This window comes from Copadichromis virginalis, linkage group LG2, assembly GCF_057382275.1.
Source record: "Copadichromis virginalis isolate Kocher_CV1m ecotype Utaka linkage group LG2, C_Virginalis_male_GT1.1, whole genome shotgun sequence".
In the NCBI taxonomy this organism is placed as follows: domain Eukaryota; kingdom Metazoa; phylum Chordata; class Actinopteri; order Cichliformes; family Cichlidae; genus Copadichromis; species Copadichromis virginalis.
Window position 1 is genome coordinate 13,034,382 of NC_140619.1, and position 13,464 is coordinate 13,047,845.

A 13,464-nucleotide genomic window follows, 5' to 3' on the forward strand; every position below is an offset into this window, starting at 1 on the left:
TCTTAGATCAAAATATTCTTTGACATCTTGATCTGCTGTTGGAACTATGTTACAGACAAGTATTACTAACACTCACTTACTAAGCTTTAATGAGCATGCAGCAGTGCAGCTACTTGTGTAAATATTCAGTGCTGTGAAGAGAAGCATTACTTATAGTCAGTAGGAGCTAAAATAGATACTGGTTTCCTTGAAGTTATGGAACACCAGGAAATGAATGTAGGCCCAAAAAACGAAGAAATTCCTTGAAATTCTCACAGACTGTGTCCGTCTGGGTTGGTATGCGTGTTTGATTTAAACGTGTCAGTTATCACCCAAACATCTTTCGTGTTTATCTGAAGTCTAAAGATGAAAGATTTCATATCTAAGGAAACTTTTCTCTACAAACAAACTCTGACTGCAGTAAACTCTGATGCTCCACTGCTGGTGAACATCTACCTGGTGCTGCCTTCTGAACTCCAAACAAGTGTCAGAGCACGCCTATGTGTCGTCCTCCCTCACCCTGATTTCCCCCGGCGAGGCAGTCAGCCTATTTGGAGTCTCAGGTCGCTGCTCTGGCCTTTCAGCACCAGACCCTCGCTGGGTAAGAAGCGGGTCCCTGCGGCTGTCAGCCTGCCCTCAAAGGAGCCACCGGTGACCACGGCAAAGCCCACTCGGACTAATGAGTTCCCTGGGTACAAGCAGCCAGCAGGATGGCGCTCAGGCTGCAGCTCGCTGACTCAGTCCTGTCTTGTCTGTAATGTGCTGTAAGCTCCTCTTTAACATGATGCAACTGCTGTGCTCTGCAGGCACACAACACTGAAGTAGATTTTAGTCATTGCGATGCCTTGAAACACAAACAAGCAAGGGATTCATCTTCAGTGTGACCTCTGCCTTTCTCATTTTATATCGTATAAAGAACATTTCTTTCTGAACATTTCTTGGAATACTTTACCCTGTGATGCACCGACAAGCCTGAAGGACGATGTCCATGAGAGAATCTCAGGCTGCACATTTGTCAACACACACACACTGACTGTCATCCACCAGCTTATTAACTGTACAGCTTCAAGAACTTACATCTAACCAGTGTGCTAGTTTAGGTGGCCATTGTTACCTTTTGAGAAAGCTGGCTGCTGCTACATATACCTTCATAGCTTCCTTGCACACATGACAATAATATCAAAATTTACCTAAAACATGTAAATCTAAAGCTCAAACCAATGATAAAAAACTTTATTCTAGTTACATTGAAATGTCATCAAATGTTGGTATGGCAGCCGGACACGTTTTATAATTATCAATACAGCAGTGCAGAAAAAAACAGAGCATCCGCTAAGTGCTAAAATGTGGTTCAGGTATTCTCTTTTTCTCTTAGGTTTCATGGCACATGGCTCCCAACATTTTGTCCATATTATACTCAATGTATTTTGAGACGTGGTCTGACTCACTCAGTGAGCAAAGTTACCCTCATTAAATCCATAAGTGCGAGTTTATTGTCTGCATTTAACCTGTCTGAAGTATACAAATCAGTTAGAAGGCAGAGAAGTGTACCGAGGGCATTGTGCCAGCTAGCCTCGCCATCATTAGCATTGGTGAGTGGGCATATTTTAACCCAAGCCGTGACCCTTACCTAAACCTAATACAAGTTTTATAAAGCTTTCAGGAAGAAAGTCCTAAAGGGAAACTTCTCGCGCTTTACTGGTGCCCAGTGTTTTGATTTAATTTCCTTCTGCTTTATGCTTACAGTAGCACCAGCATGTGTGTTTTTCCTGATCCAGACACAGATCACAGCTGTGACACAATGCTGGAGCTAAAGGGCTTCACCTTTAAAATTAAGTCCTTAGTACAAGGCTCGTTTAAGTGGGGTCATTTTTTCTTCTTTTATTATTTTTTCCAATGAATAGATCATTTCCACAATTGAGAAGCTTGGATAAATTAATTGTTATTTTATTAAGAGACTATTGTTTTATTTTAAAGGTCTTTTAATGCACAGCATGGTTTATTTTAAAAGAAACAATCAAATGTTTATTTGTGCAAACATTTTTAATCAGGTGGTTTTTTGTTTTCTTTTGGAAGTTTTTTAAACTCAAACTAAAATCACTTCCCCAGGACAAACAGTCTCTGGAGGAGCTGGTTGGTGTTTAGTTCAGAAAAACAGGTGAAACTTCAGAAAGTTGGATGGATGTCTGACCCCTGGGAGCAAACTGCAGCAGATCTTTCTGTTCAACACATCTCTTAATGTTGACCTTTTCAAAAAAGCCCATTCCCATGGTGGGTTCCTGACAAATGTCAGTCTGTGACACGAAATGACAACTTTTCTTGCTTACACCTTGCATTTCAACTCCTGGGGCAGTTTTTTTCCCCATCTTCTGCTCCATGGCCGTACATGTTTTCAAAATGGAGATGGACAGCAGCAGGGGTGGGTGGAATCAACATGAAGGTCAGCACCTCACCTCTGGCTCCCAGCAAACGGTGTCAAGGAGATGATGTGGCCACAACTGTGTCATTAATTCCCATGAAAATCACAGGTTGGCAGGGAGGCTGACATCTCTGCCTCCCTCACCCCCCACACCCCACCCACAGACAATTACAGGTCACCCAGGCTCAACGCCATGTTGCTGTTGTCTGCGGAAATTGCAAGCTGTTGCTTAAGAGCCCGAGAGAGTGACTTTAATTAAAGGCTGCAGTGACCGACTGCTGCTGGCAATCAGCAGACGCCTGCTCTACCTGCTGGCTTGTCTGTCTACTATTTCCCCCTCTCTCCTGTCCCCGAGGCACCTATCCACTTCTGATCTCAGCTCTGCGTCTGCTCTTATAACCGGGCCTATTTTAAGTTTCCGCTAAAAGTTAGCAACTGCTAAAGCTGTCAGCTTCAGCCAGTCAGTTCGTCTGGTTCCCACTGGAAGATATGTGCATTGGGTATTCAGCCTACTCTCACTCCCAGCTCATCACATTTGGACCTTTATTCAAAACCCTGGAGATTGTTTAATGCAAACCGTGATATTTTACTAAAGCTAACCAAGATGCTTGGGTTTCTAAATTTAACCAGCTAGTTTTAGTGTCTGAATGTAACTAGACACCAGCTTCTGTGTGCGTCACGACACAGATGCCAAAGAAAACTCTTTTTGTGTATCTATGAGATGAAGGGGTGTTGTCAAAGATTATGTACTCGATGACTTGGGATTGAGAACAGGTTGGATACCGATTTAAAATAAATACTGGTATATGAAAAAACACAAGTCAAGTAGCTGAATGAAGGACTTTATAAAATTAAAGAGTATTGTCCTCTGTAAAGATGTGCTAGAGAACGTTGCATTTGTATACTTTGTGTCGGGCATTAAATCTTGAAGGATAACAGATAACACAACAATTTGTGTTAAGTTTGTAAATCCGTTCCATACAAGTGGAACCTTTGGAATGACTGTAAGCTCAGGATGTTTGTGAACTCAATGGGGGTCATGATCTTGGGACCAAATTTTAAACTAAATTAACCTGTAACACAGCCAGGTGATGCTGTTTCACTCAGGATACTATAATTTTGTATCTTAAGCTTCATCGGTCTACAAAGTTACTGACTGCAGAATCTCATATTTGGACTCATAAACACTGGTCGTTCACATATATGGTTAACAGCTTGAGAACATGCACACTGAGTTTGGATCTTTTTATTGTATACTTGACCGTGCACATAGCAGTCTTCTTAAAGAAAAGCTCTATCTTGAAACTAAAATGTTTGAGATGACCTATGAGTCAGTCATGTTGCCCTGGGCGCTGGTTCTCGCTAATGCCAATGTACCCAAACTGGAGCAAATGCTTCCAGACAGGTTCCAACAACCGGTGGACAGATTTCACTCAGAAGCCTGGACGTTGTTACGGCATCGTGCTAATATGTCCATCATGTCATAGTCATCGTATCCAAGTAAATTTGGGGGTGTTCACATACTTTGGGTCAGGTAGTTGTAACCCATATCAACTACTCCCTGTCACATGACCCACGTCAGCTGATTTGAGGTCCCTCTTCTGATTGGCTCCTTCCATGTCGCGGCAACTCTGAAAACCGGCTGTGGAGGGATACTTCCGGGTTCGACTCCTGCTGTGGCTGTGAGCTTATGGTATTTAGAACGGTGTTGGAAAACAAAGCGTTTTCTCCCCTCAATTCATCTTTAAACTTTAAACTCAGCGGTAAGTGTCCTTAATATCTTTCAACCTTTGGTTGTCAGTAACCAGCCGATCGTTTTCGCGATTAAAAAATGACTTTGTGCGGCAGCGCTCCCACCGCAAGCAGAACTCCGGTTCAAAAACCGCTGTTTTTGAACACTTTTATTTACTTAAGCATGTTAATGGGCTTACTTTGAAACAAAGTGCGATTGAAAGATTATTGTTATGTGTTGCCTTGAATTCGGCTATGCTGTCTGTTAGACAGTTGTTTTTCTTTATTGTTGTTTTTGTATTGTTTGTAGCGAACGCTACTGGAATGTATAGATTAAGCTACGTAGCCAAGATGATTAATGGTTTAACTGTTTTACATTGATTGATGATGATTTATGATTTGCATTGTTACCTAGACTTGCAGAAGAGCATATTTTTTTACCGGTAAACTGAATTGAACTTGATGTGCTAATGGACATTTTTCTGACCTACAGGTCAGGTTTTTTTTCCCTCTTTGAATTGATCTTCCTCATATTGAAGTGGCGAGCCGGTAGGACCATTCTTTCTTTTCCCCCACTTAGCCGTCTTTGGATTACGGACATATTTCCCCCTTGTATGAAGCTGGACCCTAAGGAGGAATACCTTAAAAGTGAACTTTAAAAAGAAAAGGACCAAAAAAAGGACTCTTAGCAAAAGGACTCTTGCACAGAAAAATCACAGCACTGATTTATTATTTAATTGTGGACATTTACGTTGTGTGTTGTGTTAATTATTTTGTTCCATTTCCCCTTTCCCCTATTTATTCAATATATTTTTGGTACAAGACATTGCAGTTTTTGGTCTCATCATTCACACCATCTGGGCTCCATAAAGAACTATTTCTTCTGCGCGTCAGTCAGTAAATTCATCCATTGACATAAACTAGTCCTTAAATAACTTAGCGTTACACGTGGCGAGCCAGCCAGGAGCCTGATGGGTGAGTGAGTGAGATTAACTAGTGATGTCAGCTGTGACCTATAGTGTGCTTGTAGCCATTCAGACACCAAGGCTATTAATGAGCTGAAGCAACAGATGCAGAAACTGCAGAGTCAAATGGCTGCTCTTCTCTCACAGAAATCTCAATTCTCCAAGCCAGCACCACCTCAACTCAGATCAGCACAACCAAGACCCTGCAGCAGTGCAACCAGTTCCCGGCCTAGAGCAGGCTACTGCTTTAAATGTGGAGAGGATGGGCACATGTCAGCAGGATGCGCCAACCCTCCGAACCCGACACTGGTTCTGAAAAAGAAGAAACAACTTGAAAAAAGACAGCAGGCTTGGGACAGCAATCACAAATCGTCAAACTAGAGGCAGTCTCTGTGGAGGGACAGACGGAGGCTGCAGTCGACCCATGTCCCAGTTACAAGCAGGATGGACATTCCATCACATTGCCTAAAGGACTCATTGGAACCAGAAGCACAGCACAGGTCACGATTGGAGGAACTGTATTCAACTGCCTGTTAGACACTGGGTCTCAGGTAACCACCATCTCTCACTCCTTCCACCATGATTATCTTTCTGACCATGAAATACAACCTCTGAAAAATCTCCTGGAGATAGAAGGAGCAAATGGCCAAGCTGTTCCATACCTTGGTTATGTGGAGCTGAACGTCACTTTCCCTCCCGACTTCTTGGGTTCCACCACAGCTGTTGACACACTTGCCCTGGTAGTTCCTGATGTCCAATCAGCTCAACAGCCGTCAATACTGATTGGTACGAATACTCTGGACTTGGCATATGAGAAAGCATTCTCAGACCAACAACCCTCCATTCCAGCGCCACATGGATACAGAGCGGTGCTGAAAATCCTTGAGCAACGATACAGACTGGCCAACAGTAACCATCACGGAATCATCAAGCTGCACACTGACGGACCACAGACCATCCCAGCTGGAAAAACTGTTGCCTTGGAGGGGTTAATTTGCGGACGCTGCCTCCAGGCCGAGAAGGCTGTGTTGGTGGAACATCCAACTTCGTCACCTCTGCCAGGTGGCTTAATGGTCCCGTCTTGTGTCATGGATTTCCCTTCTCACCAGCCATACCACTTACCTGTGGTAATCTGCAACCAGTCTGATCATGATGTAACCCTCCCAGCCAAAGCCATCATTGCGGAGATCAGTGCCATTCAGTCTATTCAGTGTCAGGAAAGGAGTCATGACAGTATGCCTCCTAACCCTGTGACCTCTGGGTTCAACTTCAACTTTGGTAACTCCCCCTTAACACCGGAATGGAAGAGTCGTATTACTGAGAAGTTAAACGCCCTCCATGATGTCTTTGCAAAACACGACCTTGACTTTGGGAAAACCAACAAAGTGAAACATCAGATCAAGCTCTCTGACCCTACTCCCTTCAAACAGCGCCCAAGACCAATCCATCCTCAAGATCTGGATGCGGTGCGCCAACACCTGAAGGAGCTGGTTGACTCTGGGGTCATCAGAGAGTCAGAGTCACCTTTTGCATCACCCATTGTCGTGGTGCGAAAGAAGAATGGGAGTGTGCGGCTCTGCATTGATTACCGGAAACTAAATCTGCAGACCATCAAAGATGCATATGCATTGCCAAAGTTGGAGGATACTTTTACAGCTCTCTCTGGATCAGAATGGTTTTCAGTCCTTGACCTTAAATCTGGTTATTATCAGATTGAAATGGAGGAGGAAGACAAGAGCAAAACAGCATTTGTATGTCCACTTGGATTCTATGAGTTCAACAGAATGCCCCAGGGAGTCACAAATGCACCCAGTACCTTCCAACGACTAATGGAAAAGTGCATGGGAGAAATGAACTTGAAAGAAGTCTTGGTCTTCATTGACGACTTGATTATTTTTGCACCAACGCTTGAAGAGCATGAGAGGAGACTACTGAAAGTCCTTCACCGTCTGAAGGAATTTGGACTCAAGCTCTCAGTTGAAAAGTGCATGTTTTTCCAGAAATCCGTTAAATACCTGGGGCATGTTGTGTCAAAGGATGGTGTGCAGACAGATCCAGATAAAATCGAGACACTTAAGTCCTGGCCGATTCCAAAGAATCTTAAAGAACTTCGCTCTTTCCTGGGTTTCGCAGGATATTACCGTAGGTTCATCCAAGGCTACTCTAACATCGTTAAACCTTTGCATGACCTTACTGCTGGATATCCTCCATCACAGCGGAAACTCAGAGCCACCTTCAAGCAAGAGCAATATTTGGATCCTAAGGAACCACTTGCCAGTCGCTGGACTCCTGCATGTCAACAAGTCTTTGACACAATTATCAAAAAACTCACGACAGCACCAGTACTTGCTTTCGCCGATCCCCAGAAGCCTTACCTTCTCCATACAGATGCTAGTTCTACTGGGCTAGGAGCTATTCTGTACCAGGAGCAACAAGGACAAAACCAGGTGATTGCTTATGCGAGTCGGGGTCTGTCGAGGTGTGAGTCCAAATATCCAGCTCACAAACTGGAATTTCTGGCTCTCAAGTGGGCTGTTACGGAGAAGTTTCATGACTATCTCTACGGCACCAACTTCACTGTCATTACTGACAGCAACCCACTCACCTATCTACTTACCTCTGCTAAATTAGATGCCACCAGTTACCGTTGGCTCTCTGCTCTTTCTACATTTTCATTCAAAATCATGTACAGATCTGGTAGGCAAAATCCAGATGCTGATGCTCTCTCTCGCAGGCCACATGGAGAACTCTCCAATGACCAGATGTCCCAAAAGGAGAGGGAGAGAATTCTCCGATTTGCCCAACATCATCTGGATCAGTCTTCCTCAATTTCCATCGATCAACACACAGTCAAGGCCCTTTGTGACCGGCAGCTCGTTTATAGTATGGCTGAAAAGATGTCCACCACCGCACTCATCCAGTCACTAACTGCCCATGCCGACAGTTTGCCTGACAGCTTCGTCAACGACACTCAGTTTGCACCTCCTGTTGTTCCTCAGCTGACGAATGCTGAAATCGCTGAGAGACAGAGGGAAGACCAGACCCTGAGGCATGTCATATTGCTGCTAGAGACTGGGGAAAGCCCACCTCCCGTCTTGCGGGATGAACTCCCAGAACTGCCCCTTCTACTCCGAGACCAACATCGCCTGGAGCTCCAAAACGCCATTCTCGTGAGGAGGAGGCAAGTTGGGGACCAGCTCTATCACCAGTTAGTGTTACCTCAGAAATTTCGGGCTGAAGTACTGTCAGAACTGCATGACCAGATGGGTCATTTGGGCATCGAACGTACTCTTGACCTCGTACGTCGAAGATTCTACTGGCCAAAAATGGCCAATGATGTGTGGAATAAAGTGAAGACATGTGAGAGATGCACCAAACGAAAAGCCTTACCTGAAAGAGCGGCACCCCTGGTGAACATTCGAAGTTATCGACCTCTGGAACTGGTTTGCATGGACTTTTTATCACTGGAACCCGACAGGAGCAGAACCAAAGACATCCTGGTAATAACAGATCACTTTACCAAGTACGCTGTTGCTGTCCCCACTCCAAACCAAAAAGCAAAGACTGTCGCCAAATGTCTCTGGGACAGTTTTCTGGTTCATTATGGTATCCCAGAAAAGCTCCATAGTGATCAAGGACCAGACTTTGAGTCACGCACAATAAAAGAACTCTGCAAAATGGCTGGAATTCACAAAATAAGAACTACACCATACCATCCACGAGGAAATCCAGTCGAGCGCTTTAACAGAACACTCCTGAATATGCTCGGAACACTCACCACAGAAGAGAAAACTCACTGGAAAGATTTTGTTAAGCCCTTGGTCCACGCATACAACTGCACCCGGAGTGATGTTACTGGCTACTCACCCTATGAGCTCATGTTTGGTCGACAACCTCGCCTCCCGATTGACCTGGTCTTTGGACTGCCTGTGGACGGCAATCAACTGACTCATTCGCAATATGTCCAGAACCTGAAGTCAAATCTAGAAAAGAGCTACAAAATTGCCATTGGCAATGCGGAGAAGCTCATGGAAAGAAACAAGAGCCGTTTCGACCAACATATCACCCCCTCTGAACTGGACGTTGGTGACAGGGTGCTGGTACGTAATGTGAAACTCCGAGGCAAACACAAAATCGCAGACAAATGGGAACCAGACATCTATGTGGTGGTAAAAAGAGCAGAAAATCTTCCAGTGTACACTGTCCGACCGGAGAACAAATCCAAACCGATTCGTACTCTACACAGAGATCTCCTATTACCATGTGGATTTTTGCCGCATTCCACTCGAACCAACCGAACAACTGTAAAACCAACCAGGAAGCAGTCATTCAACCCTTCTGATGAGGACTGTGCACAACCTCAGTCAGACGATGAGGATGAAATGATACCGCATCAATGGTATGATCCTGTATCAGAGCCTCTGCAATTCACCACTGTCCACAATCTGCCAGAACCGTCATCTGCCGTTCCAGCCACTGAACCTTTACCATCTGATACACCAGTCTGTGAACCTGCTACGCTCCCTTTGCCTCCTCTTGAGCCAGCAGAGAGCGAAACCCCTGACTCAGAAACCCCTGTCAAGGAGGAAGCTCCTGATACTGTGGAATCAGAGGACAGTCTGTCCTCTGCTGAACCTACCAATGTTGAATTGCGGACTGAGTCCAGTATGTCCTCTGCTGCTGATCTACCATCTAACTCTGACACCTCCAGCTCTGAACTAGAACCTCTGAGAACATCAACTCGGACCAGGAAACCTCCGGACCGGTTACAATACTCTACGCTTGGTCAGCCCATCTTGAAGAGTATTCAGGCACTAGTCCATGGCTTAACCACTGCCTTTACTCATGCACTGGAGGATGAAGAGGACCATCTGCTTACTGCCACTGAACAACCTGTCATCCGGACCCAACCACCATGTACAGGGACGTACATGAGATTGAGGGGGGAACCTGTAACCCATATCAACTACTCCCTGTCACATGACCCACGTCAGCTGATTTGAGGTCCCTCTTCTGATTGGCTCCTTCCATGTCGCGGCAACTCTGAAAACCGGCTGTGGAGGGATACTTCCGGGTTCGACTCCTGCTGTGGCTGTGAGCTTATGGTATTTAGAACGGTGTTGGAAAACAAAGCGTTTTCTCCCCTCAATTCATCTTTAAACTTTAAACTCAGCGGTAAGTGTCCTTAATATCTTTCAACCTTTGGTTGTCAGTAACCAGCCGATCGTTTTCGCGATTAAAAAATGACTTTGTGCGGCAGCGCTCCCACCGCAAGCAGAACTCCGGTTCAAAAACCGCTGTTTTTGAACACTTTTATTTACTTAAGCATGTTAATGGGCTTACTTTGAAACAAAGTGCGATTGAAAGATTATTGTTATGTGTTGCCTTGAATTCGGCTATGCTGTCTGTTAGACAGTTGTTTTTCTTTATTGTTGTTTTTGTATTGTTTGTAGCAAACGCTACTGGAATGTATAGATTAAGCTACGTAGCCAAGATGATTAATGGTTTAACTGTTTTACATTGATTGATGATGATTTATGATTTGCATTGTTACCTAGACTTGCAGAAGAGCATATTTTTTTACCGGTAAACTGAATTGAACTTGATGTGCTAATGGACATTTTTCTGACCTACAGGTCAGGTTTTTTTTCCCTCTTTGAATTGATCTTCCTCATATTGAAGTGGCGAGCCGGTAGGACCATTCTTTCTTTTCCCCCACTTAGCCGTCTTTGGATTACGGACATATTTCCCCCTTGTATGAAGCTGGACCCTAAGGAGGAATACCTTAAAAGTGAACTTTAAAAAGAAAAGGACCAAAAAAAGGACTCTTAGCAAAAGGACTCTTGCACAGAAAAATCACAGCACTGATTTATTATTTAATTGTGGACATTTACGTTGTGTGTTGTGTTAATTATTTTGTTCCATTTCCCCTTTCCCCTATTTATTCAATATATTTTTGGTACAAGACATTGCAGTTTTTGGTCTCATCATTCACACCATCTGGGCTCCATAAAGAACTATTTCTTCTGCGCGTCAGTCAGTAAATTCATCCATTGACATAAACTAGTCCTTAAATAACTTAGCGTTACATAGTGTACGTTGCTTTGGATGAAAACACCAGATGTCCCTTCAGGCACTGGTAGATTTTCAGTTTTAGTTAACAGTAATAACTTTGGTCAATACGTCCCTGTGTTTTTTGTCTGTCTATTTTTACCTGCTGCCTCTGTTATTTTGTCTTTCCAGTACTTCAGTCTTTCTCCATGTTCTTTTTAGCCACAGCTCTCATTTTCTCCCCCTCACTCTCCATCTGTGTGTTGGATTGATTGTACCTTGGGTTACATATTCTGTCCACATTTCTGCTCTCTGCCGCTCACCTCTCCTTCACATTCGTCTCTGGAGTGCCGGCCGACCGTGGGCTATTACTGTCTCATTAAAGGAAGGCTGGGGAGAAGCAGGCCTGATAAATCAATCAAACTTCCCCTCGCTGTGCCAGAGGGGAGATGGATCGAAATGGATTTTGCCCCAGTGAGAGAATATCCCAGGGTGCACCTCTTCCAAATGGTGTCAGAGGATGTATATGCTGAGGCAGCACGCTGACTCCAACAATAGCCGAGCTTCTATTTTCATACATTTAGGGGGATTACTGTGGCAGCAGAGGGACAGGCTGTGCTTTCATTATGTCTTATCACACATCCTCAACATGCGTCGTAGTCGTAATAAGACAGAAATACCTGCTGTCATTTGAAGGGAGTTGGCCAATGGCTCTTCAGGATATTTAAACTTGTCTTACTGTTCTTGTCTATTTAAGTGATAAGAATACGGATGTAAGGGATAGTGTGGGTTTCCAGTTTCAGACTCGGAAATGTATTAAAAGCTGATAAAATCCTGTAAGTCGGTAAAACTCAAACTTTGATCTCATGTTAAATCTAACCAGTTAATTTTTATTGCTAATAACTGAGCTGCTACCATCACATTGTGAAATCATGTACGAATAGGTATTTTATTTCACTGCTTATCTGTGTCTCTACAAGCCAACAGGTAGAGACGATAGAGACAACCCAACTGTTTAACATGGTCAAAGTTACAGTGTTTAAAGTCTCACCATTAAATGTCAGTAAATTGTATTTTGTATTGAATCTTTATTTTAAACATGTTAAAGCAGTTTAACAACAAAAACAGAGAAAAAAGAGACAAACAAAACACAACACCCCCTTTTCTTCCTCTTTATGGCCTGTCCATCAGAAATTCTTCTTTACAACTTTTTACATGGATTTCTTTTATAACCCCAGTAACACGTCAAAAGATATACAAATCTACAGATATAATTATTATTTATCCAGGTAAAAAATCTCATTGAGATTAAAAATCTCATTTCCAAGAGAGACCTGGCATCATAGCAACAAAAGTCACATACCACATAGGTATATAACATTTAAAACAAATACAATATCCCATACAAACATGTGTAAAATATACAATAACAGATCAAATTAAGAGTACATTAAAAACAATCACAATAAACATACTTGTGCATCCCTACTGTGAAAATAGTGGGTGAGAACACCCAATCAGAGCCCGACCTCCTCCCTGTACTTTGCAAAAAACATATTTTTGAACTGCTTTTTAAACTGAGTCATGCAGGGACATTAACTGGCTTTCTGTAAAGAGTGCAGGCTGTCAGTCTGCTGTTTATCCCATGTCTACCTGCGCTAGAAGAGGCTGTAAATGCATCCGGTCTCCAGCCACATGCATAAAACACCAATTGGTGGAACAGTGATGTCCATCTCAGCCTGGATCAACATTAATGGCTTCCACAAACCAGTGCCCATCATTTATATTTGTAGATTTGGATGTGTTAGCCCATTGTGCTCTAATAAGCAAACATGGATGACTTATTACTAAATAATTCAAACTTATTAAAAATGCTGAAATTTTAAACTTTCGTTTTTACATTTGGGAAGCAGTATTGTTAACTCTTGTGCTCCAACCCTGCTGTTCATGGAACACATGTCTGTCTGTATAGCCCTAAGAGAGCACTAAGATCATCGGGTCAACTGCTCTTAGTGCAACCTAAGTCTCGGCTGAAGACTAGAGGAGACCATGCCTTTGCCGTTGTCGCACCCAAATTGTGGCGTAATCTTCCTCTTGACATTCACTCATCTGATTCTATTCAATCTTTTAAATCACATCTAAAAACGTACTTGTTTAACCTAGCAAACGAGGCTAATTAGGGTGATTTTCATCCGGCTCTGCATTTACATTATACAATTATTTTATATTTGTAATTTATATCATTTATTTTTTTTATATTGTGATTTTATTAGTGGAAAGTACTTTGGTGTACTTTGGTCTTTATATGTGTTATACAAA

At 43.2% G+C, this 13,464-nt stretch overlaps 1 protein-coding gene across 1 annotated transcript; it reads left to right on the plus strand.

Annotated features, from left to right (window-relative positions):
• The first annotated feature begins 8,639 nt into the window (after window positions 1–8,639).
• On the plus strand, window positions 8,640–11,177 carry LOC146717064 (uncharacterized). The gene is made up of 2 exons (XM_085471453.1): window positions 8,640–10,269; window positions 10,731–11,177. Exon 1 carries the CDS (start codon window positions 8,772–8,774, stop codon window positions 10,095–10,097), a length of 1,326 nt encoding a protein of 441 aa, XP_085327579.1. The 5' UTR covers window positions 8,640–8,771; the 3' UTR covers window positions 10,098–10,269; window positions 10,731–11,177.
• Window positions 11,178–13,464: the final 2,287 nt, after the last annotated feature.

What these genes read in the sequence shown, in the direction of transcription:
- LOC146717064 (XM_085471453.1), top strand. Translation starts at nt 8,772, where the DNA reads ATGGCTGGAATTCACAAAATAAGAACTACACCATACCATCCACGAGGA.